At 45.3% G+C, this 25,639-nt stretch overlaps 2 protein-coding genes across 3 annotated transcripts in view; one reads left to right on the forward strand and one right to left on the reverse strand.

Annotated features, from left to right (window-relative positions):
- Nucleotides 1–4,880, forward strand: part of Rad9b (RAD9 checkpoint clamp component B) — a 34,072-nt gene extending 29,192 nt beyond the window's left edge. For both annotated transcript variants that reach the window (XM_075957490.1, XM_075957480.1), the window contains one exon: nucleotides 4,397–4,880. In XM_075957490.1, the coding sequence (XP_075813605.1) occupies nucleotides 4,397–4,507 (111 nt within the window). In that variant the 3' untranslated portion in view covers nucleotides 4,508–4,880. The remainder of the gene's footprint in view (nucleotides 1–4,396) is intronic.
- Nucleotides 4,881–6,163: 1,283 nt separating this feature from the next.
- The window catches only part of Pptc7 (protein phosphatase targeting COQ7), a 38,982-nt gene continuing 19,506 nt past the window's right edge, over nucleotides 6,164–25,639 (reverse strand). The window contains exons 2-6 of the mRNA XM_075979990.1: nucleotides 21,094–21,273; nucleotides 16,210–16,408; nucleotides 12,594–12,717; nucleotides 10,690–10,819; nucleotides 6,164–9,629 (exon numbers count right to left, since the gene is read on the reverse strand). Of these exons, the coding sequence (XP_075836105.1) occupies nucleotides 9,571–9,629; nucleotides 10,690–10,819; nucleotides 12,594–12,717; nucleotides 16,210–16,408; nucleotides 21,094–21,273 (692 nt within the window). The 3' untranslated portion in view covers nucleotides 6,164–9,570. The remainder of the gene's footprint in view (nucleotides 9,630–10,689; nucleotides 10,820–12,593; nucleotides 12,718–16,209; nucleotides 16,409–21,093; nucleotides 21,274–25,639) is intronic.

Genomic DNA, 25,639 nt, shown 5'->3' on the forward strand with positions numbered 1-25,639 from the left:
CTTCCCACTTTCTCTTCTATAATAGGTTCAGTGTGGCTGGCTTTATGTTGAGGTCTTTGATTCATTTGGACTTGAGTTTTGTGCATGGTGATAGATATGGGTCTATTTTCATTCTTCTACATGTTGATATCCAGTTATGCCAGCACCACTTGTTAAATATGCTTTCATTTTTCCATTTGATATTTTTTGCTTCTTTGTCAAAAATCAGGTGATTGGATTGTAGGTGTGTGGATTAATATTTGAGTCTTTGATTTGGTTCCATTGGTCCTCCTGTCTATTTTTATGCCAATACCAGGCTGTTTTCAGTACTGTAGCTCTGTAGTAGAGTTTGAAGTTAGGGCTTGTGATGCCTCCTGAAGTTCTTTTATTGTACAGGATTTTTCAGCTCTCCTCGGTTTTTTGGTTTTCCATATGAAGTTGAATACCATTCTTTAGAGGTCTTTGAAGAATTTTGCTGGGATTTTGCTGGGCATTGTTTTGCTTTTAAAAGGTTTTATGTATGAGTGTTTGCCTGTGTAAGTGTGTGTGCTGCATGTGTGCCTGGTGCCCAGAGAGGTGGAGCTGAGTCTCTTGGGACTGGAGTTACTGATGGTTGTGAGCCGTATATAGGTGCTGGGAACTCAATCTGGATTCTCTACAAGAGTAGCTGGTGCTCTTAACTACAGAGTCCTCTCTCTAGCTCCAGTTTTGTTTTATGTATGTATGTATGTATGTATGTATGTATGTATGTATGTATGTATCTATCTATCTATCTATCTATCTATCTATCTATCTATCTATCTTTGAGGCAGGGTCTCTCTACATATCTCTGGCTTCCTGGAACTTGATATATAGACCAGGCTATCCTCACACTTGCAAATACACCTGCTCTTTTGTTCAGGGACTAAAACCCTTTTGTTTTTTTTTTGTGTGTGTGTGTGTGTCTGCCACATGTGTGTGGTACCCTGGAATCAGAGGTGTAACTCCATGGAATTGGAGTTTGAGACAGTTGTGAGCCACCCAGCTTAGGTTATAGGAGGGGAAATCAGGTTGCAAGTGCCCATAACTGCTAAGCCATCTCTCCTCTCTCTCTCCACATGGTTTCAATGTACACTTCTCTGGTTGTGAATTAAGCTTAATAGCTTCTGGGTACCAAACTTGGGTCTTGAAAAGAACAGAAGTGCTCTTACCAGCTGCAGTCTACAGCCCTGTCCCCTCTGTGTGCTCACTGGATACACAGGCTTATTAAGTCACTATCTGTAGTGTTTGGTGCACCCACCTACATATCTTATTTTGGTTTTTGTTATTTTTGCCATGCAAAGCATTTTTTCTTTACATAGTAATTTTTTTCTAATTTCAAATAATTTTGAGTCAGTTGGAAAGCTTCTCCTACACAGGTTAAGAAATCCACTCCTTTCCTCTTATGTTTACTCTGAGCCATCTGGAGTCTTTCCTTCATGCACGCTGTAAATTACCGCTCTAACTTTGTCTTTCCAGAATGGCTTTGCAGCTACCCCTTTAAACTTTTACAATTATAGCCTGCCTTTGCCCAGGGTTCTGGTGTCTCCTTGCCATGTTAGAAACTTGGCATATTTGTGCCAGTGTCTGAACTTGCTGTGGCTCTTTTGTCTCATACTCACTGCCACTTCCTCAGTGGCTTCTAGTTTGGTGGCCTAATGGCTTTTTGCAGACTTACCTTGTTGTACTTTTGAACATTTACTTGTAATTTAAATTTTAGTAACAACTCACCCATCTCCATAAAAAACACCTGCTGGTATCTGAGCTATTTTTACATTTCTCTTAGGCAAAGCGCTGTTATGCTGTTCACTTATCCACCTGTAACCAAGTAGTATTTTTTTTGTTTTGTTTTGTTTTTTTGTTTTTTCAAAACAGGGTTTCTCTGTAGCTTTGGAATCTATCTTGGAACTCTTCTCTGTAGACCAGGCTGGCCTCAAACTCAGAGATCCACCTGCCTCTGCCTCTTGACTGCTGGGATTAAAGGTGTGCGCCACCAATGCCTAGCCATGCCAGCACTGCCTGGCCCAAGTGATGTTTTTCTCTTTAAGCTCACTTATGTCCTTGAGGTCATTTTAGAATTAAGACTTTAAAGTTATTTTTAATTTTTCTTGAGACAGGGTCTCAAGTTGCCCGGATTTGTTTCAAATTTCCTTTGCATTTGATGGACCTCTTGTCTCTCTCTCCCAAGGGCTGGAATGCGCTACCACACCCAGTTTGTTCCCGTGGAAGGTGGTGTAGTGAAGACAAGGTCTCACTGTGTAGCCCAGATGAAAACTCCCAACCCTCATGCCTCAGCCTTCTGAACTAGGACAGTGGATAACACATCTAGCTTCTCATAGGGTTCTGAGTATATACCGTTAAGTGTTTTTCTGGCTGGGAATGGAGCATATGCTTGGAATTCCACACTTGTGAGGGTGAGGCAGGAAGATCATAATCTGTCTCTAAATAAAGGGTAAAAAGGGGGGAGTGGGTAATAGCTCAGTTGATAGAGTGCTTGCTTAGGATGCCCTGGGTTCTGTGTTTGATCCCCAGCACTGTATGGGCCAGGTGTGGTGGTGCACATACTGCTCTGAAGCCAGCTTGGTTTACGTGACTGTTGCTGGGATTTTTTTCTTTTTCTTATCTTTGTTTTTTCAAGGCAGGGTTTCTTTGTAGCCTTGGAGCCTGTTCTGGAACTCACTCTGTATACCAGGCTGGGCCTCAAACTCAGAGACCCACCTGCCTCTGCTTCCTGAGTGCTGGGATTAAAAGCATGTGCCACCACTGCCCGGCAATGTTTTTTCTATTAATGTGCACTGACTGCAAACATTTGTGTGCACAGCTGTTCTGTATGTTGACTTTGTCTACTTTGCTGAGTTGTCTTCTTGCTCATGTTCCCCCAGCACAGTCACATCGGACAGAAATGGCCTGATTGCCATGTGCTCCTGAGTTGCAGCCAGAGGCAGGCATCCTGTTTCCTCCCTACCCCAGATGTGGTCAAGTACTGCTTTCTTTATGTGTGTGTAGTGTCCATGGAGGACAGAAGATGTTGGCTACCCAATAGCTAGAGTTACAGGGAGTTTGTGAGACTGTCCAGCATGGGTTCTGGGAACTGAACTCAGGTCCTATGAAAGAAGCAAACCCTTCTAACTGCTGAGCCATCTCTCCAGTCCCTTGTACTGTTTCTGCTCATGCCTCTGTGCCTCACATCCCATACCTGTGACCCAGAGCCAGGAGTCTCACCCAGGTCTCTGGCACATTGGCAGACTGTTCTACCACTGAGCCCAGTCAGCCTTCTTTCCTGTGTGTGCATGGTTCTTGCCTGATGTAGGGAGGATGGTTAACTAGCTATAGCTTTTGTTTTTTGTGTTTTTTTGAGACAGGGTCTCTGTAGCTCTTTCACTGTCCCAGAAATTACTCTGTAGACCAGGTTGGCCTTGAACTCGAGGTCCACCTGCCTCTGCCTCCTGAGTGCTGGGATTAAAGGTGTTCACCACTACTCCCTGGCAACCAGTCAAAGATTTTAAGTCCAAGTAGACATCAAGAACAAGGGCAGGTGGCAGACAGCACTCAGCTCAAGCCTGAAGCAATGCCAGGCAATGCTCAAACACCAAGATAAGCCTGAATTTTGCAGCCTCGGAGGGTACAGTGAACATTACTGAGAGCTACTGCATGGGCCAAACACACAACAGAAGAGGCTTCTTGGGTCACCTCTAGTCTTAGGACCTTGACCTTAGTCAATCAATAGAAATTGCTTCCAGTTGAGTTCAAAGCAATTGCTGTTCTTTAACAGGTGACCACAGATTTCACTGCAGGAACAGCACAGATGCACTCTAGTTCCAAAGGCCACGGTGTGAAATGGTTCTCACAGGGCTAAGCACCAGGGTGTCACTTAGCCTTCTTTCAGGAGCTTTCTGCCATGGCCGGAGTCTGGCACCTTCGTCCATTCTTAGGCTCATTGTCCCCTTCCATTTCCCAAGCCAGGTAGTCAAGATTTTAGCCCACTTGGCTGCTAATACCAGCTGTGCAGCCTGATTTCATCACTACCTACCTGTGTGCTGGGGTTCTAGGGTTTAGTCCATGGTAGGGCTATTGTTCTGCTCACCACAGCTAAGCTTGGGCTCACTGGAATGAGGGATCAGAAGCTGCTGCTGTCGCCCCTGCAGAAGGCACCTGGTGGACAGTTTTGTAGCTCCAGGGAAGATCACAGTGGACCACCATTCCTAAAGGTCCTGTCCTGGGATAATGATGTCAGAAGAGGCTCTCAATCTAGATGAGTTCAGTTGATAATGGTGTCCATGATTTACCACCATCAAAGACAGTGGCAACACCTGACCTCATTCTCAGAGGCTTGCCTGGAGCCTTCAGTGAGCAGGCTTTGTCTTCGGAATAAACTGTAAGCTTTTGTTTTTCCTTCCAGTTTTCCTGCATGTTCTTTGGAGCAGTTTCTTCTGAGCAGCAAGAACATGCCGGCCACCCCTTGGACAGCTTAGCGACAGCAAGTGACAGTGAAGAGGATGCGAGTGGATGAGTATCCACAGCTCAGCGATAGCTGCACTGGGTGCTGGGCCCTGGCTCCTTGAAGGCCAAGGGAGAATGGAGCAGACATTGGCCCTGGCTTTTTTAGAGACGGTGTCTTTACTCTTCCCAATATCAGGGTGCACTACAAATCTATTGTGTCACTTGGGGACAGAGCCAGAGGCACAGGAATGAACTTATCAGGGTTCTGAGACACCACTGTTTACCCTGCAGCCTTGATATGTCCTCTGCCGGTTCCTAAAGGGCTTTCCTCAGCATTGGCTTGGGTGTGGGGCTCTCAAGAGCCCCTAGGACTCTTCTGTACATGTTTGCAGACAACAGTCATGCAGTCCCTTCTTATGCAACCTGGCAGTTCATTGTTCTTTTTTCTCCAGACTAAAAAAAGTTGTGAATAAAGATATATACAGTTAGCCTTTCACTTTGCGGTCATTTTACATATTACACAATTTCATTCCTCAACCTCCATTTGCTCTGGTTCCTGCACAGTATGCAGTGGGATACAGAAAGCAGGTAGCGAAGCCAAGTATGTCTGAGTCATCACCACATGCAGCAGCCCGAGCTCAGGCTGCAGTGGAGAGAGCTGGGGAACAAATGCCTGTCCATTGCTCCTCTCAGGTCATCTGGCTGTGTACCTGCACAGTGTTACACAACATCTTACAGTGTGTGACTCTCTTTCCCCAGACCTGTTAGGTTAATTACAAGCCCACAAAGGAGTCTTTGGTAGCACTGCTAAATCTTGGGAAAACCATCAAGCCATAAGGAAACATCAACCAGCAGGCCACTGTACTTTAGACTCTGAGAAACTGGAAGTGCCGCCTAAGTGGATTAGCGTGCTTTAAAAGTGTGAACAGATTCTAGCTGAAACCAGAGTGATTTGGCTCTTGTAGCTTAGCAATGAGTCACAGCTGCCCACAGTAACCTAATAAAAACCCAACTTTATCCCAAAATGTTCCTCTGTGAATGAAAATGGGCTTTCACTGAGCTTTTTGTGGAAACTGGCAATGCCCACCCATCACAGTTCTGTCCTCTCTGTTGTAGGCTGAGGGTTTATGAATCTCATGTTTACCCTGATGACATTCCTACCTGACACAAGTGGCTGCAGAGCAGCTCTGTAGTCTCCCTGCTGGACGAGGCCTAGGTTCATCCAAAGCACCTTGGTCAGCATCGCCTGCGTGCAGCACTGGTCTGTTACAAGACAGTGACACTGTCACGTGTCACACTCGAAGCACTTAGGGCTTTGAGATTCTAGCAGGGCACCAGCAAGGCGTGTGTGTGTGTGTTCATGTTGTGTGGTTCTGGGATAGAATCCACGGCCTTGCACACAGTAGGTCAGTGCTCTGCCACCAAGCCCCAGCCCTCACAGAGGCATGCTCTGGTAGCTTCACTCAATACTGTTTGGAAGGCACAATGCCCCAGCTGAAAAAAGCTTCTCTAATTTACACTCAATTGGTAAATTTTTGAGGAAGATAAGTAGCTGTTGATTAACAACCACACCTGCTCAAATGGTAACGCACAAAAGACACAGCTCTGAAGTGCTGGCTCACTGTTAGGTAGACCAAGAGGCTTGGGGTTGAGAGCGTGACAGAGACGATGACAATACCGAGGGCTGGTGTCTTATTTCCTGACCATTCAAACCAAAGAGTGGCAATTAGTATAAATACTATATTTATTAAATATCTTTACAGTTTATTTAAATGTATTTACAGAACTATTCCTGCATAAGTTATATTTCAGACATTGATTCAGGTCATTGCCTCTTCTAGGACAAACAATGATAGTCTCAACAGAAAACACAGCTCATTAGTACACATGGATTCAGATTTGCTTCATCACTTAGTCGCTTTTGCCACAAACTACCTGCTAACAGTTACATTTTGACATGGACACCGCTTTAGTTGAGAAATTCAATTTTGTGATAAATTTACTTTTTGAAAGAAATAGAATCCAAATGTCTTCTGGTTCATATTTTGCTTTATAAGCAGTTTTTTTCTTGTATCGCAAAATTTTTTAAACACAAAACTGTGACAGTCTCCAGAGAAACTGTTCTAACTTTGCCGAAGATAGTTGGTGGACAGTGACAAGGAGCCATGAACCTACCCAAAGTATAAACATGTACAGACAGCCCTACCCAATCCTGCTGGCCACCTCCACAACACTCACCAGGAGGGCAGCCCTGTGAGGTCTCGCTGCCTCCTCTTTCCACAACAAGGACAGCAGCAGAAAAGGGCACTCTCCTGCCTCAGAAAGCTCATACTCAGTCTCTACTCCAGACACAGCCCAACCCAGACATGCACACTTGGAATGGATTCTCTGTGAGTTAGTAACCGACCAACCAAGTCAAGCTTATACAGTAACTCAGGACAAATAACTTGTTCTCGCCCTCATTTCTTTCAATTTTTAAGAGCCTAGGGACTCTAGCTATTTCACCTCCATTTGGTAATCTTATTTATTTCTTGTGCGCAGGCAGCTTAAGTTCATAGGAAGAAATAAGGTTCTGATATGTTTAGAGTGCACATTTTTAAAACAGAACAAAATAAAAATTTCAAGCATGTGATAAAAATAGTGATTTTTTTTTATAATACAGTATTGCTTTATAAATATAGATGGAAAAGCTATAAACTTTACTGGTCTTTGGTGCATCCAGAGAGGGATAAATAATTTGCCATTTGTAAATTAAAACCCAAATTTCTCTTTTGTTATAAAAGTTCACTCCATGAGACAAATACGAGTGCTTACATTGCTTGATTTAAAATACAATGCACGCACACACCAGGTTCCAAAGAGGACCTGGTGAGGGGTGTGTGGCAGAGCCCCTGGCCATGGGGAGTGCGAGGCAGTACTCCTCCACCTGGCGTCTGACAGCCATAAAAATAAGTGTGTAAGAAAAAGGACAGGGGTGGAGCAAGTGGAATATGTAATGTCACTAGTCCATGCACCAGGCCCAAAGTAATTTTCAGTCTGAATCTCAATGCTGCCCCATGGTTTCCAGTGCACTACAACAGCCGCACTGTCCACGTCTAACACCACTGCTCAGAAAAGTGAGTTGTAGAAAATACACCCATCTACCTTTAGAAAGACTGCTTGATGGGTTAAGTAAGAGCAGAAAAAAGCCAGTGACTTGACCAGCTCTGCTCCTAGCAGGAATTAAATGTTGGCATTGGAAAATTAATGCAAAAATATATCCAGATTGTAAGGTTACAATACATCTGACCAGAAACTAATTATAAACCACAGAAAAGAGTTGGAGTAGTCAGTCCTAGGGCCACACACCCCGTCTGGATACAACCTTACTGTTCTAAACACAGACACTGCCAAGAGTTTGTGCAAAATAAATACCCACCAGTGCCCCTCATGCTCCGTCATCAACAGAGCATGACATCTCTTTATCCCAGTCTCCCTCCATACCCGGCCCCTGTATCTCCTCACCAAAGAACTCAGTGTCGTCAGGTTAGGGTAGTTAAGGCATTCTGACATGTAATTAAAGGTGATTCAAAATAGGAATCTAACATTATGCCAATTTAGGAATAGTAGATAAATTATTGAACAGCTTACAAATGAGTAACTCATTCTTATAAACGAAATGCCTGTTACAAGCATGATGCACTGAGATACAGCAATGACATGTACATGGTACATGGTAAACAATTTAAATAAAACAACAGACAGCTACTCAAATATACAAACTCACAGACAAAAATCTTTTAAAAACAAGTTGAGGTAACCTCAAACACAAGTTGAATGCAGTAACCAGGGAGCCAGTGTCTCCTGCAGAGGAAGGGCTGTGCGACTGCTCACGTGCTCTTCACACCAACATCACCTGACTTACACAGAAAACACGGCTTTAATTTAAGGGCTTCTAAGTATATATGGTTTTCTACCACCAAGTTAAAGAAGGAAAAGAACGGACCAAAAATATATATCTTTACAGCAGTCAATTGTACATAAACCTTAAAAGTAAGTTTGCACTCGCAGGAAATGGGAAAGTCTGAGAAGGAACGTCACCTACTGCAAATGGCTATTGGAACTGTAAACATTAAGCTGGACTCAGAACCCACTGCGAACGTCAGGTCATCACTAGCTTTCCTGTGGACTCTGTGTGCTGCAGCCACCACGCTGTCACCTTGAGGACACAGCACAGTTGGGGCATGCTCTAAGGGTGTGAACTCCTGAGGGACGGAAGGAGCGAGGCTGTCCACAGCCAACCCCATAACAAGCTGCAGCTGCATACTTTTGCCTGGCCGGGAAGGCCCGTGGCATTCTCACAGGCAGCACAGAAGACTTCAGCTTCAGCATTTGATTCTCAGGCTTTGATGAGTTTTGCAATTTTGCATTACATTTCTGGGAATAGATTTTGGTAGAGTCTCCTTCCTCTGTCCCTCCTGTGGACCAGGCCTCGAGCCTGTGACATGGAAAATCAGTAACTGCCATAGCTTCAATCACAGGAGCACAATTAAGCATCTTTTTAAAAAGCACAAAATATCTGCATCCAAAGAATGAAAATTTTCTTCCAATTTGTCATCAAAACTGTAAGCTGCTAGGGTTGAGTGTCAGAACCCAGCACAGGTTTGGAGCAGGATATGAACTCCTGGGAAACAGGAGTTTATACAGAAAACACAAAGCCATGGCAGGTCTGGCAGACTGCGCCTGTGGGCACGGGCTCCTCCTGGGAGGGTTGTTGTGTTTTCCAGTATGACGTCACTATTTACTGTCTGTTGGATGTTACATCCCTTTAACACACTGAAATTCTGAATTCACTTTATCAACATTACTTATTTTCAAAACTTCAACTGCTTTTGAAAGGTAAAAGGCTTTGAACCCCTCCAGGAGAAGGGAGCAGTCACCGAGCTTCTCTTGGTGGTCACCAGCAGGTCCTGGGCTAGTAGATGACAATAGTGGTTCTCAACAAGGATCTCAATGGGTCTCAAACAAGGGCCAGGCATCGGCATTGGCCACTGAGATCAGTGGCAAAGAAATGTGGTCCTGCCAGCAGGATCAGCACACATGGCAGGGAAAAATGGGGTGACAGGGAAAGGCAGGAGTTGCCAGCGTGGCCAATCAGTCCGTATACTCAGCCACTATTGAGAGGAGGACAGTGATATCATCTGGTTTTCCACCTAAAACACAAATGGAACTTATCAGTATATGTGTAGGAAGAGTCAACCAAAGTTGTGGTCCAGGTAGTACTGTAGAGACAAGTGCTCATCTTTCAGTGGATCTGGTTTGTCAGTGCACAAGAGTGGAGAAACAGCTAAAAGCTGTAAGCTCTGGGTTTGGGAGATTGGGAGTTCAAGCCCAGACTATGTTACAGGAAACTATCCCCCAACGCTAAAATAAAACAAATAAGGTAGTTAAACACAACCAAAAGCCAGGGCATGGTTCTGCATACCTATAATTTCAGAACTTGGTAGTTTGAGGCAGGTGGATCATCACTCATTTGAGGCTAGTTTGAGCTATCTAAGATCTTGTTTCAAAGAAACTAAATCAAAAAAGTGACTTAATTGAAGCTTAAAACCACTGCCCCAAACCCACCTGCTGCTTTCCCATGATGGCTGTGCCGACGGCCACGCAGAGCATCAGCTGCAGTGACGGTCTGGAGGGCAGCTCCAGCCAGCACTCACAGGAGCACTGTCCTAATCTGGACAAACATGCCCACTATGTGGAAACTAGGAATAGCCTGTGTTCTAATGTGCCAAGCAGCTATGGCATGCGCTCTTCTCTATTCTAACATTTCCTGGGCTCAGATGTGCTCTGCATGTCATAATAATATTACACTAGCAACAGCTGGGCAGCCCCACACTTCCGATGCCAACATCATAAGAATCAGCTGGGGCTGGCCTAATTCCCCGGTCACATCATGAAGTGGATTGGAAAACATCAGAGTTGAGGGCAATGTCATATAACTTCCCTTTGCAGGTTGCTGTGGTAGTTTGATCAGTCACTTGAGGTGCAGAACATTAAGCTGCTGGGAATATGGCCCAGGGTGATCAGATCAGTGGTGGAGTAAAGGCTTCAGGTTCTACCTGTCTCTCATTCAGGCAAGGTCAGTTCTGAAGGGCACCTCAGAGGAGAAGCGAGCTACACGTTGGCTGCCACCCTCCTGACCTTGCTGTGAGTGAGAGGAAGGACACTTAAACACTCTCACCCGGAGCTCAGAACCTTCCAGAGAATGCTTACCTCTCACATTCAGTCCATTGTCACATGCAAACTGTGCAAAAGGTGACATATAATTTGGGTCATAGGCCAGCTCATGTGCCTGCTCAGCAATGCTTCTTGCCGTCCGCTGTATACTCTCGTAATTTGAATTCTAAAATGAAAGCACAGAGTTATTTTTACCGCAATGTCTCGTGTGAGTTCTGCAGGAGAACACTTCGTGCGAACAGCACTGTAAGGCAGAACATCTACCTGAACATTTCTCCCCTTGTGCTTAAGTTTTATTCTAGTTAGAGAAGACATGGAGAGAACCAGGAACAAGTCCATTATGGCCCTGATCCATGAGAAAGCCTTTTGTTGAAATGGTTCCAGAGCTTCAATTTAGATTTTTTCATTTTTGGTTTTCCATTCAAAAATTTTTAGGTATTCTTGCTAAAATAGGATGATCTAAAAAGGTGGGTTCTGGCCACATTTTCAGGATGCTGCAGAAGTCCCCATGTTTGGCAACACACCCTAGCCAGCTATATTTGCTTTCCAAGTAAGGGCAGCTTGGTGAGGGCTGTGCTGGGAATGCCTTTCAGGCTTTGCATCACCACGAAGAGGCTTGCTTTGCTGTGTGTTCTTTGGCCATGCCCTATTCTAGCTGCTTCCATTCACCTACAAAATGGACACAGGAGGGCAAGGACCCCGCTCAGACCTGACTTCAAAGGTTCTGAATCTTTCTGTCTAAACATCAACCACCAGAGGGCCAGGGCAGCTGGAGACATGGCTCCAGAAGTTAAGAGCACTGGCTGCTCCTGCAGGGGACCAAGGTTTAGTTTCTAGCACCCATATGACCAATCAGTTCTAGGGAGCCCAGCACTCTCTACTTTCCTCCCCAGGTACCAGGCAAACAGTCATACACATAAGATAAAAACAATAATTGTATAGAGGAACTAAAATGAAAACCAAACAGGTCCATGCTTCCATACCACCTTACAGAGGCTCCTGATCGTATATTCCTCTTTCCCAGAGGCTCACCTCTAGACTGTAAACCTGGGGCGGAGGTGGAGGCAGGGCCTGCATACTTTCTACTTGCCAGGTCAGACACAGCATTAGGACTCTTCTTGTGGTTTTGGTGACTCTTCCCTTCTTCCCTGTCACCCTGAAGGTCAAGCTCTTTCCTACTTCCCATTTTACAGGCAAGGGAACTACTTACTGCTTGGGCAGCAGAAGAGACACCCCAAGCCAGAATGGTGAGGGGCTGACTGCCTTAGAAGGGCTAGGTTCTGCCAGTCAGTACTTGCACTAGCCCAAGAGTCTCTGGGAGCTTAGCCTCTGGCATCCCCACTTTCTGTGGAAGATGCCAAACTTCCCTCAGCTCGGATCACACCCAGGCACCTGCCTCCTGGACTGCCTTCTGGTTAACTGCTTCCTAACCTTCCAGCCTCAGCAGTTTCTGGTATATGGTAAGAATAAAAGAAGAGCCAGGCAGTGGTGGTGCACACCTTTAATCCCAGCACTCAGGGAGGCAGAGGCAGGCGGATCTCTGTGAATTCGAGGCCAGCCTGGTCTATAAAGCAAGTTCTAGGACAGCCAGAGATACACAGAGAAATCCTGTCTCAAAAAACAAACAAACAAACAAAAGAATAAAAGGAGAGAAGGACAAGCAAGTGCATAAAACACCAAGAAAAATGCTAGTGAGGACACCCTCCCATTCTGCCTGAGCCTCCCTATGCAGGAGGGGTTTGGAAGTTTTCCCCCAGTTCTCTTCCGAATGCTCCCATTTATAATTGCCTGGAATATCACATCCATTATTCCCCTGAAGAACTATTCAAAAAATCGTCCTTTCCAAACCAAGAGACAATTCAAGGAACTCAATAAAACTTGGCAGTGCAGAGACCACAGCTCCCAGCGTCTACACACTCACCAGGCTCCAAGTTCATTACCTTCAGTTTCTTCAGCTCCTGAAGGATCATATAATCAGGCATGTTGTCAAAGAGCCCATCTGTTGCCGTAAGGATGATGTCACCTAACTGGACGTCAAAAGACGTGCTATCAGCAGCGTCCGGGCTGTGGCAAGGACAGAAGAGGGAGAGCAAGGTGAAGGTAGCCCTGTAGATATGGGTCAATGGTCCTATTACCAGAATTTTACAGTGTAAGGAGGCTTTTAAAACGACATCCACTAAAGCAAAGTTGGGCCAGTGAGATGGCTCAGCAGGCAAGGGTGGCCACCATCGAGTCTACTGATGAGTTAGTTCTCCATCCAAAGGACCTACATGTCAAAGCAACAGAACCACTCCTGCAGGTGCCCTGTGACCTCCACACTCATGACCCCACCCCACAACATAGTCATAGTAAGAAAAATGAGCTGAAAGTCCATTTCAATGTCTTGAGGCTTATCAGCAGAAGCTATCAGTAAAGCTGAATCTGGGCCGTCAGACCAGTTATGTCACGGGCTCAAGAGGAAGCCCGCTCTGACTTCTCCTTTCCAGCCTGCAGCCTCAGAGCAAGGCTTTTCTTCTCACCATTGCACCCTTCTGGCTCTTAGGAGGCTGGGTCCCCAAGGAGCCCCCTGGGACAATACTCAGGGACACCTAGAGAGGCTTTGGCACAGGTAAGGGCTGTTTTGAGTATGCCTGGCATGTAGGGCTTCAGTAAACATGTTAAATGACTCACTGCAAAACAGAATAACCCTCTCAATTGAGAGGAAACCTTTAATATGTTGTTAAACAGCAAAGGCAGAAATATTGGTAGATACAGCTCCTTCTGTGAGAAGGGAAAAGACATGCGGGGAACCATCTAAGCTCAGAGCACCAATCTAGAGAGAATCTAACCCCAGAGCCTGCCAAAGGTTGTGAAGCCGCAGCAGGGGCAGAGGAGACTGCTTTTTTTTTTTTAAAATGATTTATCTTATTTTATATACATTGGTGTTTTGCCTGCAAGTATGTCTGTATGGGGGAACCAGATCTCCTGGAACTGGAGTTTCAGACAGTTATAAACTGTCGTGTGGTTGCTGGGAATTGAACCCGGGTCCTCTGAAGAGCAGTCAGCACTCTTAACCACTCTCCCATCTCTCCAGTCCCCGACTGCTTGTTTTTTGAGTAACCTTTTTTGTTTGTTTTGTTTTGGAGAGAAGGTCTCAACAAGCAGCCCGGGTTGGCCTTCAACTCATAATTCTCCTGCCTCACCCTCCTGGGTGCTGGATGACAGGTATGTGCCACTGGGTACAACTTTTAAAGGAAGTGATGGGAGATTATTTTTCTAACAAAACCTGAAGGAAACAGACCTAACAACGGGGGAGATGCAGGCAGGAGTTCACAGCCCCATGAGGCTGGCTCTCAGTCATTCCTGAGGCCACCTTCACTGCTTCCTAGGCTGAAAGGGCAACCAGAGGCATCTAATCGTATCCTTAACCTTGCGGTGAAAAGAGAAGGAAGACCGTAGACACTAACCAACAAGGCCAAAGCCAAAGCACTGAGGCTTAACAGGTACCCCACACTTGGCTAAGAGGTAAGAGAGAAACGCAAAGTCAGTCCGTCATTCCTAAGGATCTGCACTGTGCCCTGAGCAAACTCCTGGCTCAGCTTCGCATGGCCGAGGGAAGGAGGCAGCACACATTGATAGATAAGAGTGGCAACTGAGGACATACAGCAGAAGAGAAAGCCACCATATTGGTGGAAACTGGGTTAGTTCCTTCTGTAAAAATCAAGGCAAACACGCAAGACTCTGGCCTGCTGTCTTTGCAAGCGTGTCAGGTTCTGGAGGTGCAGATTAATGACCAGGTTGGCACGGGGGCTCTGTTTTATGCTGAGGTTTTTCTTTCCCCACAAGTGGCCTTTGCCATTCTGCCTGTGAGAGCCTCACTCTCATTGGACAGCCCGTGTTCTGCTAATACTCCCACCCACGAGCTTGGTGTTCTGCCAGCTGCAGCTCTGCCCATTCTGACTGAACACACTGTGCTGCTGGAAACTCTCAACTGCACTGAAACACGAGCCACAGTCACATGCTGGCGAGCTGGGCTCCACGGGCAGCCACCTCCACCTCACATCAGGCCAGCAGAGTGTGCCGCTAGCCGGCCTATCCCAAATCTTGCTTGCGGATCTGGTATTTCGGTGCCAAAACAGGCAGCAGCCAATCTGGAAAATAAAGTACCACACTCTGGAAGCTGTCAGTTGAGCTTGGTATCTCCGAGGCCTTCACTCCAAACAGCTGCAGCTATTGTGCATCACAGTCCACTCCAAACACAGGAGAGCTGGCTCAGCAAGACGGCTCAGTGATGGCACCTGCTGCCAAACTGATACCCAAGATTGATCCCAGGAACCCACATGCTGGGAAGGAGAGAACTAACCTGCACACCTGTACCACGACACACACACCACCTCCAAACACACAAAATAAATATATTTTAAAAATACAATAAAATGTCTTATCAAATGCTCTTCTAATTCAGGAAACTAGTCTGACCTGAAAGCTCAAAGTATTTCCTTCTCCAGAGTCAGCACTGACACTCGCATGTTTTTGTTTTTGAGATGGTTTCGTTGTAGCTTTGGGGCCTGTCCTACAAGTAGCTCTTGTAGATCAGGCTGGTCTCGAACTCACAGAGATCCATCTGCCTCTGCCTCTCAAGTGCTGGGATTAAAGGTGTGCGCCACCACCACCCAGCCAATACTCACATGTTTTAAGGCAGAGTCTTGCTATATATAGCCCAGGCTGGCGTCAAACTGGTAATCCTCCTGCCTTACCGTCCTGAATGCCAGGATTACAAGTGCAAGTCTACCCAGCAAGCAGACTATTTAAATAGACAACACCAAGTACTAACAATATGATACCCTCACTCCAAAATCAAAGATGGCAGAAACGCCTGTTTTATTTTAGCTGGGCTTTAAGATCTGGCTCACTAAGAGATAATAGGTAGAAAAGGAAAAGAGAATTTGCCAGGAGTTTCTTCACAAAAAACCCCACTGGGAGTTACTGGTGAGCATTCCGTAGCCTGTAAGGTGGCCAAGCCTTAGCCTTACTCTAGTCTACAAAAAGAGCAACTAAAACTTAATTTTAAAGAGTTCCAGTCATTTTGAAAGTTCCTGGAAGTACAAAAATAAACTAAGAGTCATTAGCAATCAGCAAGAAAGAGAACACCTAGTGACCCCATTAGGGACAGAAGCAGGCCTGGACACTTCACTTCTGGTGGGTATGTGTATGAAGAGAGGGGAAATTATTCTGACAGATAAGACAGACACCTACCTGTGCTCCCCTAGCAATGCATGAAAATCTGCACAGGCAGAGGAGGCCTCTGAGCAACTCAACTCCTAGTGAGTTAACACATCCTGCACTCAGTGTGCTGCTGGCATGAAAATACAACAGACAAAAAGCTGAGTGCCTCTGTACAACCCTTTCATGTGATGATGTTTAGAACAACTTGGCTCAGCTGTGTTACTCAGTTTAATCTAACCCCCTTGCAAAGGCTCCACTAGCTGATCCCGCGAACGGGCGGTTTATCCTCAAGAGGATGGGAGGGACTGTGGGGAAGCTACATCTTGCTCCAGGGAAGGGCTGCAAGATTACCTGTCACTCAGGACAACCCCTTCAGCCTCAGGTGGTGCGATGGAGAGCTGGAATGGAGTGTTGAAGTAATGCTGCTGTTCATCAGATCGGTGCACGACTTCGCCGCCCCGGACCACCAGGAAGCCCGAGTCACCCAGGTTCGCCGTATGTAAGCGGTGGCTACTTCTGTCCAGTACCACAATGCAGGCTGTGCTGCTACCTACAAACAAAATGGGCATCCGCTCACTGTCTCCCCTGGGCTGCTGCCAATCATCACTCAACTCCAGGGAGCAGCTGTAGTCTGAGTCTCTTGTTTACATAGGACCACCCTCTTTTGCCCCACCCCCAAGAACTACGGCAATAACCTAAGCAGGGATGATGTGCTGAAGACAAGGGGTGTGGCAAGTGGGCCACTGAGGAGGCACACACTCTTCCTCCTTCCTTTCTTCCTTCCACCTTCAAAGGCTCCATCCAAAGCAGGGTACTGTGTTTTAATAATTATTGGAACAAGGGTACCACACCCAACACTATTCTTTATTTAGTCAGGGTATCAAGGTTTCACTAAACTTACTAACATTTAACCATAAACATAACCAGTCTTCTAAACCAGACTGCCGTCTGCTGAAGCCATAAAGCACTTTCTGGATGACTCACAGTGAGGACACAAGTGGCTTGCAGACCAACCTGCTCATTTTCCAGAGACTGCACAAGGCCCACAGTCTCTGGCCAGGCTGACTGCAGCAAAAACTGCACCTGCCTCCACCAAAAGAATATGCAGCACACCAAGGAACAAATGGAACATGCCTGTGTATGTGGAACAACACTGACAGTTGGTTCTCTCAGATTATCAACAAGAACCATAAGAAGCTAGTGCAGGGCTGGCCAGAGTGCGGGAAACCCACTTACCCTTATTCTGGGGAGGCACTGGGTAAAATTAATCTAGAAGTCACAGCTCTGAAAACTTACATATTCTTTGTCTCCTGAAAAGACTTGTGTAAGAAAACAATAAAAAATGCAAATGAGACTAAAAGAAAAAAACACTACTCAAGAGCCAGAGAACCAGGAGTGAGCTGCATGTCTCTCCTGTGCCACTAGGTCAGGCAGGCAGCTAAGTGGCAGAGGTGCAGCTAGCACAAGCACAGCCCTGCACTCTATCTCCGGCACAGAAATAGGTAAGTACTGTCACAAACACTCAGCGGCATGAACGGTAGTCAGTCTATCTGCATTTGAGCCCCAGCTCTGCCACTTTCAAGCTTTGCGATCCAGCTTCCTTGTTCACAGAAACAGGACCAAGAGTATACCTCTCACAGAAAAATCCATGAGGCAAAACCAGTTAAGTCATGGCAAACTTTAAAAGTGTGACTATCTAATGATAGTCATTAGGAAAGCGTTAAAGAATACACTTGGAAAGAGAAGATAAATGAAGTAAGATTAAAAGCTAGTATTTGGGGATTGGAGAAATGGCTCAGTGGTTAAGAGCACTGGCTTCTCTTCCAGAGGACACAGGTTCGATTCCCAACAGTCACATGGTAGCTCATGACCGTCTGGAACTCCTATTCTCACATACATATACACATAAGTAAATAAATTCAATTAAAAAAAAAACAGTATTGCTTGAGAAGTAGTTCAGCAGCTGGTCCAGCACTCTCTGAGCATGCACCAGGTCCTGGGTTCAGTCAACAGCACCACACAAAACAGATATGGGGCGCACAACTGTGGTCCCAGCACTCAATTGGGAGGTAAAGGCATGAAGTTCAGGAAACATCATCCTCAGCCACATACTGAGTCTGAGGCTAGCCTGGGCTGCACAAGACCCTATCTTTTTAGGAGAAAAAATAAATAAAAACAAAAATCAAACCTAAAGCAAGTGAATAGCCTGTGGAGACAGCTAATCCCAGGGTGCTGCTTTTCAGTGTACACCACAGGCAAGCCACTCAGTCTGAGCTTCTTCTTAGCCAGATGTAGAGACAATTCCTATGTGCCTGCCTCACCAGGTGTGAAAACAGAGCACACTCAAAACGACACACCACTATCCTGTGCACAGACACATGAGGGGAAAATAGAAACACAGAGACTAGTATTCAGTTTTCTGGCTATTTTTATTTTGTCTCAATTAAAATGTGTAATTTCACTGGGCGGTGATGGAACGAGCACACCTTTAATCCCAGCGCTCGGAAGGCAGATATAGGTGGGTCTCTGTGAGTTTGAGGTCAGCCTGGTCTATAAGAGCTAGTTCCAGGACAGGCTCCAAAGCTGTCTCCAAAAACAAAAACAAACAAAAAAAGTGTAATTTAATGTAAAGAATTAATATAGCCTCTTTCATCATTGATGGTTGGCAATTCAGCTTCCTTGTTATTTGAAGTAGACTGATTAGTAGTGATCTTGACAGCCCTGCGGTGCCTATGAGAAAGAAAATGTGGGTGCTGCGACCTGCCGGAGGGCTGTCAGAACCTGCTCCATGGCCTTCAGTATAGCCAGCTTCCTTCCTTAAAGCCTCCAACTACTCATCATTACAACATGGCCACACAAAAGATCTTCTGAACGCTGACGGAATTAAATCTTGAGAGTGAGAAACAACACAGCCCTGGAGCTGTTCCTCGGGAAACACCCCTAATGACTCACTGTGACAACCTCAGGCCACCATTTATTTCATGCCCCTATGGAATCAGCATGGCCCTTGTGAGTGATGGGGCTTTCACAGCCAGAGCAGGAACAATGACTGAGAGCATGTGCAACCTGGCAGCTTACATTCCTCCCCTCTTCAAGTGACTGCCAAGTGCACAGGGCTCAGACCCCATACATGTGGGAGAGCATGTTGAAGATGAGGGTCGGGGGCTGGAGAGATGGCTCAGAGGTTAAGAGCACTGACTGCTCTTCCAGAGGTCCTGAGTTCAATTCCCAGCAACCAACCACATGGTGGCTTACAGCCATCTATAATGAGACCTGGCGCCCCCTTCTGGCTTGCAGGCACACGTGGAAGGAATGCTATACACATAATATAATAAATAAATATTTAAAAAAAAAAAAAGATGAGGGTCGGATGTTCAGGAGACTGACCCACATCAGCAGGTACCTGGGCAGCTCTCTCAGGTCAAATCTCTCAGCCAACTATAATAACCGTCTAGGTCTGACCACTCAGCTTCATTTCTTTTGTGGTGCAGGGGACTAAACAGCTTTGTGCATGCTAGGCCACTGTGTTAGAGCCCTAACTCAAGACCCCCGCTTTTTTAAGCTAGGACTCACATTTATAATCCTGGCTGGCCTGAAACTTGCCCTGTAGATCAGGTTGGTCTCAAACTCAGAGATCCATCTATTTCTACCACCCAAGTGCTAGAATAAAAGGCATGAGCCGCCGTGGGCAGCAACCCTTCAGATTCTTAAGAACTTACTGCAGTATTTAAGGGTTTCTAAGGACCATTACATCAAAAATGAAGGCTTGTCCTTTAGAGTAGATTTACTTTGTACATTTTTTAACAATTGCTGGATAAGAAAGCAAAAAGGCAGGCTGGGTAGATGGCTCAGTAGTTAGGAGCACCCAGCTCTTCCAGAGAGCCTAAATTCCATTCCCAGAACCCATAGAGAGTGGCTTACAACACCTGTGTAACTCCTGGCCTCCACAAGCACCAACACACAACACATTCACAGAGGCACACACATAAAAGCAACAAAATAACTTAAAAATCAAAGCACGTCTACGATTGTGCTTAATCAAAGTTCAGTCAATTCAGCAGTCAGCCAGATCTGTTCCAGTTTAGTTGCAAATGCCTTGGAGGTGTGTGGGTTAGGTCAGGGAGGTATGCACACACAAACATGGCAACAAAGGATTATTCCAGTGGATTTTAGAAGAAACAGTAATCTCAACATTATAAATAAACCTCAAACATGTCCTTACATTTATGTATTACTATCTCCAAGTTACATAGGGTGAGAAGGAAATAAAACGTACAAGAAAAAATTATCCCCCTCTCCCAGACTCAAACCTTTTAGGCAACAAAAAAGCAGGATGTTCTGTGCTGTAACTGGCTGCCCTATGTCCAAGTAAACAGCAGGGCTGGGGAGATGGATGGTGTCCACTCCCAGGGACATACTGGAAACTGCCTAGGAGACGGCTTTCCACTCCCAGGCTAAATGATTTCTCCACAGCCCTACAGCTCTGACAGAGGTACTAGGATGGACTCTAGAATGTCCCATTGACCCAAGCACAGCCTCTGAGCACATCAAGAGGAGCAGGGGCCAGCCCAGTAAAGGCCCTGTCAGCCTGCACCCCAGCTCCAGGACCTGAATGCTGGAGAGAGAAGCTACTCCAGGAGGTTATCCTCTGACCTCCACACATGCACTATGAACACGTGACCCCACACACAAAAGAAATAAATAAAATGAGTAATGAAAAGGGGGCAGGGGACTGCTGAGATGGCTCGGCAGGTAAAGTGTCTGCTGCCGAGGCTGATCACCTGAGTTTGATCCACATGGAGGAAGGAAAAGATGGACACCCTTGGGTAGCCTTCTGACCCCACCACACATACTTCTACTAATAAAATAAAAACTTTAAGAGGAAGTCAGAAAAGCAGCACCATGCTGAACCCAGGAGAATTTACAGCAGGAAGACAAAACTGTTTACAGAAAACTGAAGAAGGCGGAGCAGAGAGAAAAGAGCCTCTGTGAAAAGGGTTCAAATCCAAGGCAAGGGACAGCTTACACCACTACTCTCTTTAAATGTAGGTGTGAGCAAGGGAGAGGTTCTGGCAACTAAGAATGCTGGGCATGGTGGTGCACACCTTTAATCCCAGCACTCAGGAAGCGGTGGTAGCAAAGCTCTTTGAGTTAGAGGCCAACCTAGATTACTGGTAAAATCTTGTTTGTTTAGCCATTAGTGGGTGCTGTAAGAAGGCACAATCATCTACTTACCCAGCAAAGGTACTTTGTTTTGCAGCAATTCACAGTAGCTCGTGGTGAGAATCCCGACAGGATTGCTAGGAATGAAGCGTCCTTCTTTTACTAACCGCTCACATGTTCGCATTAAAGTCCCTGAGAACTGAGATGGGTCCACACCATAGTCTCTCCATCCTCCAACACCATCTGCAACTCCTGAGGAAGAAAAAAGTGCTCTTAAAACCATTGCCATTGACTGAGAACGTAGCTCGGTGGCAGAGCTCCTACCTTGGACGCACAAGGCCCTAAATTCAGTCCCTAGTACTGCCAAAAACAGCCAGACACCACTGCTACCAACTTCCCAGCAACCCTTACTCCACCTCTCTCTCTCACACACAGCTGCAGCCTTACTCAGGAGCACCACTGCAAAAACTAACACCTCTGTTCAACACCCTCTATCATTTGGTCTTCTTATCATTTGGTCTTTCATATGTTCATGAACAGCTGGATGTGGGGGTGCATACCTTTAAACCCAGCAAAGGCAGGTGGATCTCTGTGAGTGTGAGGCCATCCTGATCTACATAGTGAGTTTCAGGGCAGCCAGGGCTACAAAACAGAGACCCTGTTTTAAAAAACAAAACCAACAGCAAGTAAGAAATCAAATATTCATGAATAATCTTAAACTACCCAAGAGCACATTGTCTATTGGCTAAGATATAAAGTTTACCAAAATTATTACATATATTATACAGAAGTAATGGAGTTATTAATATTATTGGTTTTGTAAGAAAGAGTGAAAATTATTTTTAAAAAGATTTATGTGAGTGTTTTGCCAGCATCACGTGCATGCTGCCTATAGAGGGCAGAAGAGGTCATCAGGTCTTCTGTTGAGCTACTATGTGGACGCTGGGAACCGAACCCAGGTCATATGCAAGAGACGCTAGTGCTCTCAACTACTGAGCCATCTCTCAAGTCTCTGGTTTCTACTTTTGGTTTTTTTGAGACAAGGTTTCTCTGTGTAACAGTCCTAGCTTCCTGGAACGGCTCTGTAGACCAGGCTGGCCTTGGTCACAGAGATCTGCTATCTCTGCCTCTGGATGCTGGGATTAAAGGTGTGCGCCACTACCACCCAGCTTGGCTTTTTCTTTGAGTAGCAATGTTAATGTTAACATTGGGCCAGAGCTGGCAATCAGACAAGGAACAAAAGCAGAGCCAGAACAAGTGTTCATGCACACATAACCAAACCCTAGAAGCAAGAAATACACACATAAATAATGCTACATCAAAAAATAAAGAAAATGGAAACCACATTCCAGCTTTTCCTCTTCCTGCAGGAAAACAAAACAAAAAAACCCAAAAAACCAAGCCCTGTACAGGGTTAGCTGGCCAGACCATGAGTACTCAGGGAACTCTGGAGATAAGCTGATCCACACTGAGTTGTGCTATGAGTGGGCTCTGAAAACTTAGTATGAACAAGGGAGAATGTTCTCATTACTTTATACTGACCAGATCCTCCGATAGTATTTGGGAGCCAGGCCTGGTAGTACAGGCCTATAATTCCAGCTACTCAGGAAGACTATAAGTGCAGGTCAGGCTGGGCAATGTAGTGATTCTGTTTCAAAATAAGAAGTCAAAAGTGGGCTGGGCTATAGCTCACTCACAAGACCCTGAACTCAACACCTAGTACTTTGTACAAATAACAATCTGGGTAGAATTCACTAAAGAGAATGCACTATTGAAACTGATTTCACTTTCTCTTAGGACAGTTAAAATCACATATGTGGCTCACATTATATTTATTTCTACTGGATGATACTAATGTGGACTTCCACAGGTGCAGGGGACTTCCACAGGTGCAGGGGGCTGCCAGTGAGCACAGTCTTCTCAGTGCTCCTGTCAGCAACAGGAGACTAATGTTCAGTCAATAGAACCTGAACATCAATACTGTACCATCTCTCATCTCACCCCTTGCAAAACAACACACTTCTTGCTCTTTCCAAAGTTAAAATCAATTTTTTCTGCCTACTGGCATCAAAGAAACAGAAAAATGTCAGACAAATACACATTATTAAGGCTTTAAATGGCTCTTCTGGAAGGAGTTGTAAAAAATACTAACAAGGTAGGCTGGAGAGATGGCTCAGTGGTTAAGAGCATTGCCTGCTCTTCCAAAGGTCCTGAGTTCAGTTCCCAGCAACCACATGGTGGCTCACAACCATCCGTAATGGGGTCTGGTGCCCTCTTCTGGCCTGCAGGCATACACACAGACAGAACATTGTATACATAATTAATAAATAAAATATTAAAAAAAATACTAACAATAGTTGTTCCAGAAAGAATGTCTAAGGGTGCTGAGGGTACAGTTCAATGGGAAGAGCACCTGCTTAGCATGTGTGAAACACTGGGTTCAATCCCAGAACCACAGAAATTAACATTATACCATTTGATATTATTTGAATTTTATCTTTACCAAAGCATGTGCCATGGCTTTATCTTATTATGTGTTCATATGTGTGTGCATATGTCTGTGAAGAACAGAGGTCAACAACTTTCCACCTTATCATCATCATCATACCAATGTATTAGCGTAGAAAGGTGTGCCTTAGTACCCATGTAGAGGCCAAGGAACAAACTCATTAGGCCGGTTTTCTCCATCTACCTCATGTGGCTGCTGGGACTCAAACACGGGTCACCAGGCTTGCACAGAAAGCACCTTTCTTGACCTGCTGAATCACCTTGCAGGCCCTTCACCTTATTTTTTGAGACAGTATGTCTCACTGAATCTTGAGCTCACTGACTCAGCTGAAGCGTCTGGCCTGAAAGGCCCAAAGAATCCTTCTAGCACCTGTTCCCAGCACTGGAGTACTGGATCACAGTGCACACCACATTAGATTTTACGTGGGTGCTGACAATCAAATGCAGGTCTTCATGCTTACACACAGTGGGTACTTTATCAACAGAGTCATCTCCCTAGTTTCCAAGATTTTACTTTTAAATTTAAGGGGGAGCGGTAAACAAGATGGCTGAGCTGATAATGGCTGGGCAGAATTTGAACCCAGGGACTGATAGGTAAGGAGAGAAAACTGTTGCAAGTTATCCTTTGACCTCCACATGTACATGCTGTGGCATACACATTTCCAAAAATACACACACAAATAAATAAATGAACTAATAAATAAACATTTTTAAAAAGTCAAGCATGATAGCAATAGCACATACCCATAAACCCAGCATTTGAGAAGTGAGAAACCAAGAGTTCAAGGCCAACTTTGCTTGGACAGTGAGCTTGAGGTCTGTCTGGGCTAGACACACACACACACACGAAGAAATGGGTAGGCTTTTTATTTCTTTCATATTTAATTATTTATTTATATTGTAAGGCTCAAGTACTCTACCATCTAGCTACATCCCTGGCCCAAATCCAACACCTTCTGAGTATGAAACACAGTCTCCCACTTCCCAATAAAACATTTACATTTTTGTACATTTAACTTTCACAGGCATCCTTAAAAAACATACTTGGACAAAACGGATAGATACAGGAAACTCTCTGGTAGCAGTGGTTGTCAACAGAGACAAAACACATCCAAGAAAGTAAAAGGAGGCAGAAGGAAGACCACAGCAGCAACTCCTCCACATATATGACCACCAGCAAGCCACACCTCGCTTTGGAGCAACTCCAAACCAGCTGATAGTATACTAGAAGCCTGGCATCTGTTTCAAAATAACTGGGGTTGGAGCTACAGGCAATGGAGGAGAGAGAAGTCAAGCCTGGTCATGAATTGTTGAAGTTGAATGAGAATTGCACTCACCTCTACCTTGATATACCGGAAGATTTCCACATCATCAAGATTAAGTAAAATAATAGCAACAGTAACAAAGCTAAAGAAAAGCCGCCCTTGTGCCTGCTGCATGGAAGTCTGGTTCAGCATGAGCTGCCGCCCCAGTGAGAATCCATGAACTTAGCATCTGGAACCACAAGACACTCCTCACAGGAGCCAATGGCACATTTTATTACCCTGATCTTCAAGCAGGCATGCATTGAGAAGGACAGAGAAAAGAAGAATGCTTACTGAAATACTTCTGAGGAATTCTTGCTTCACAAGGTTTAAATGTAACAATTTATGATAAAACACAGAATCCGAGATTACAGTCCCAGGCACACCATCTGATGATGAATCATGCATTTTCTACTGCCTGCTCAGGGAAAGAATTTTTCTTACCCAGTCTCTGGTCCAACAACCACAATTAACTGAAAATACCCACCAGAGGCTGAGTGCCTGGACAGCCCTTCCACAGCAGGCAGGCCTCTCCTGGAGCAGCACAATCTCCTAGGCACCTGTTCACCTTTCACAGACAAGTATCCCAGGCAAAATGCCACAGGCTCAATCTCTTGAGGGAAAAAAGAAACTCAAACAGCGCTTCAAATTTCCAATAAAACAAGGAGGGGGGAGCCTTAGTTTACACCTGAAATTCACTCAGATCTAGAAGGGGAAGAGGTGGTGCAGGGCCAGAATGACCTGCACCACATGTGTATTTGAAACTTCAGACCACAAAGAGAAGGTGAACCATGCCTGAGATAAAG

This window comes from Microtus pennsylvanicus, chromosome 1 (assembly GCF_037038515.1).
Source record: "Microtus pennsylvanicus isolate mMicPen1 chromosome 1, mMicPen1.hap1, whole genome shotgun sequence".
Lineage (NCBI taxonomy): Eukaryota > Metazoa > Chordata > Mammalia > Rodentia > Cricetidae > Microtus > Microtus pennsylvanicus.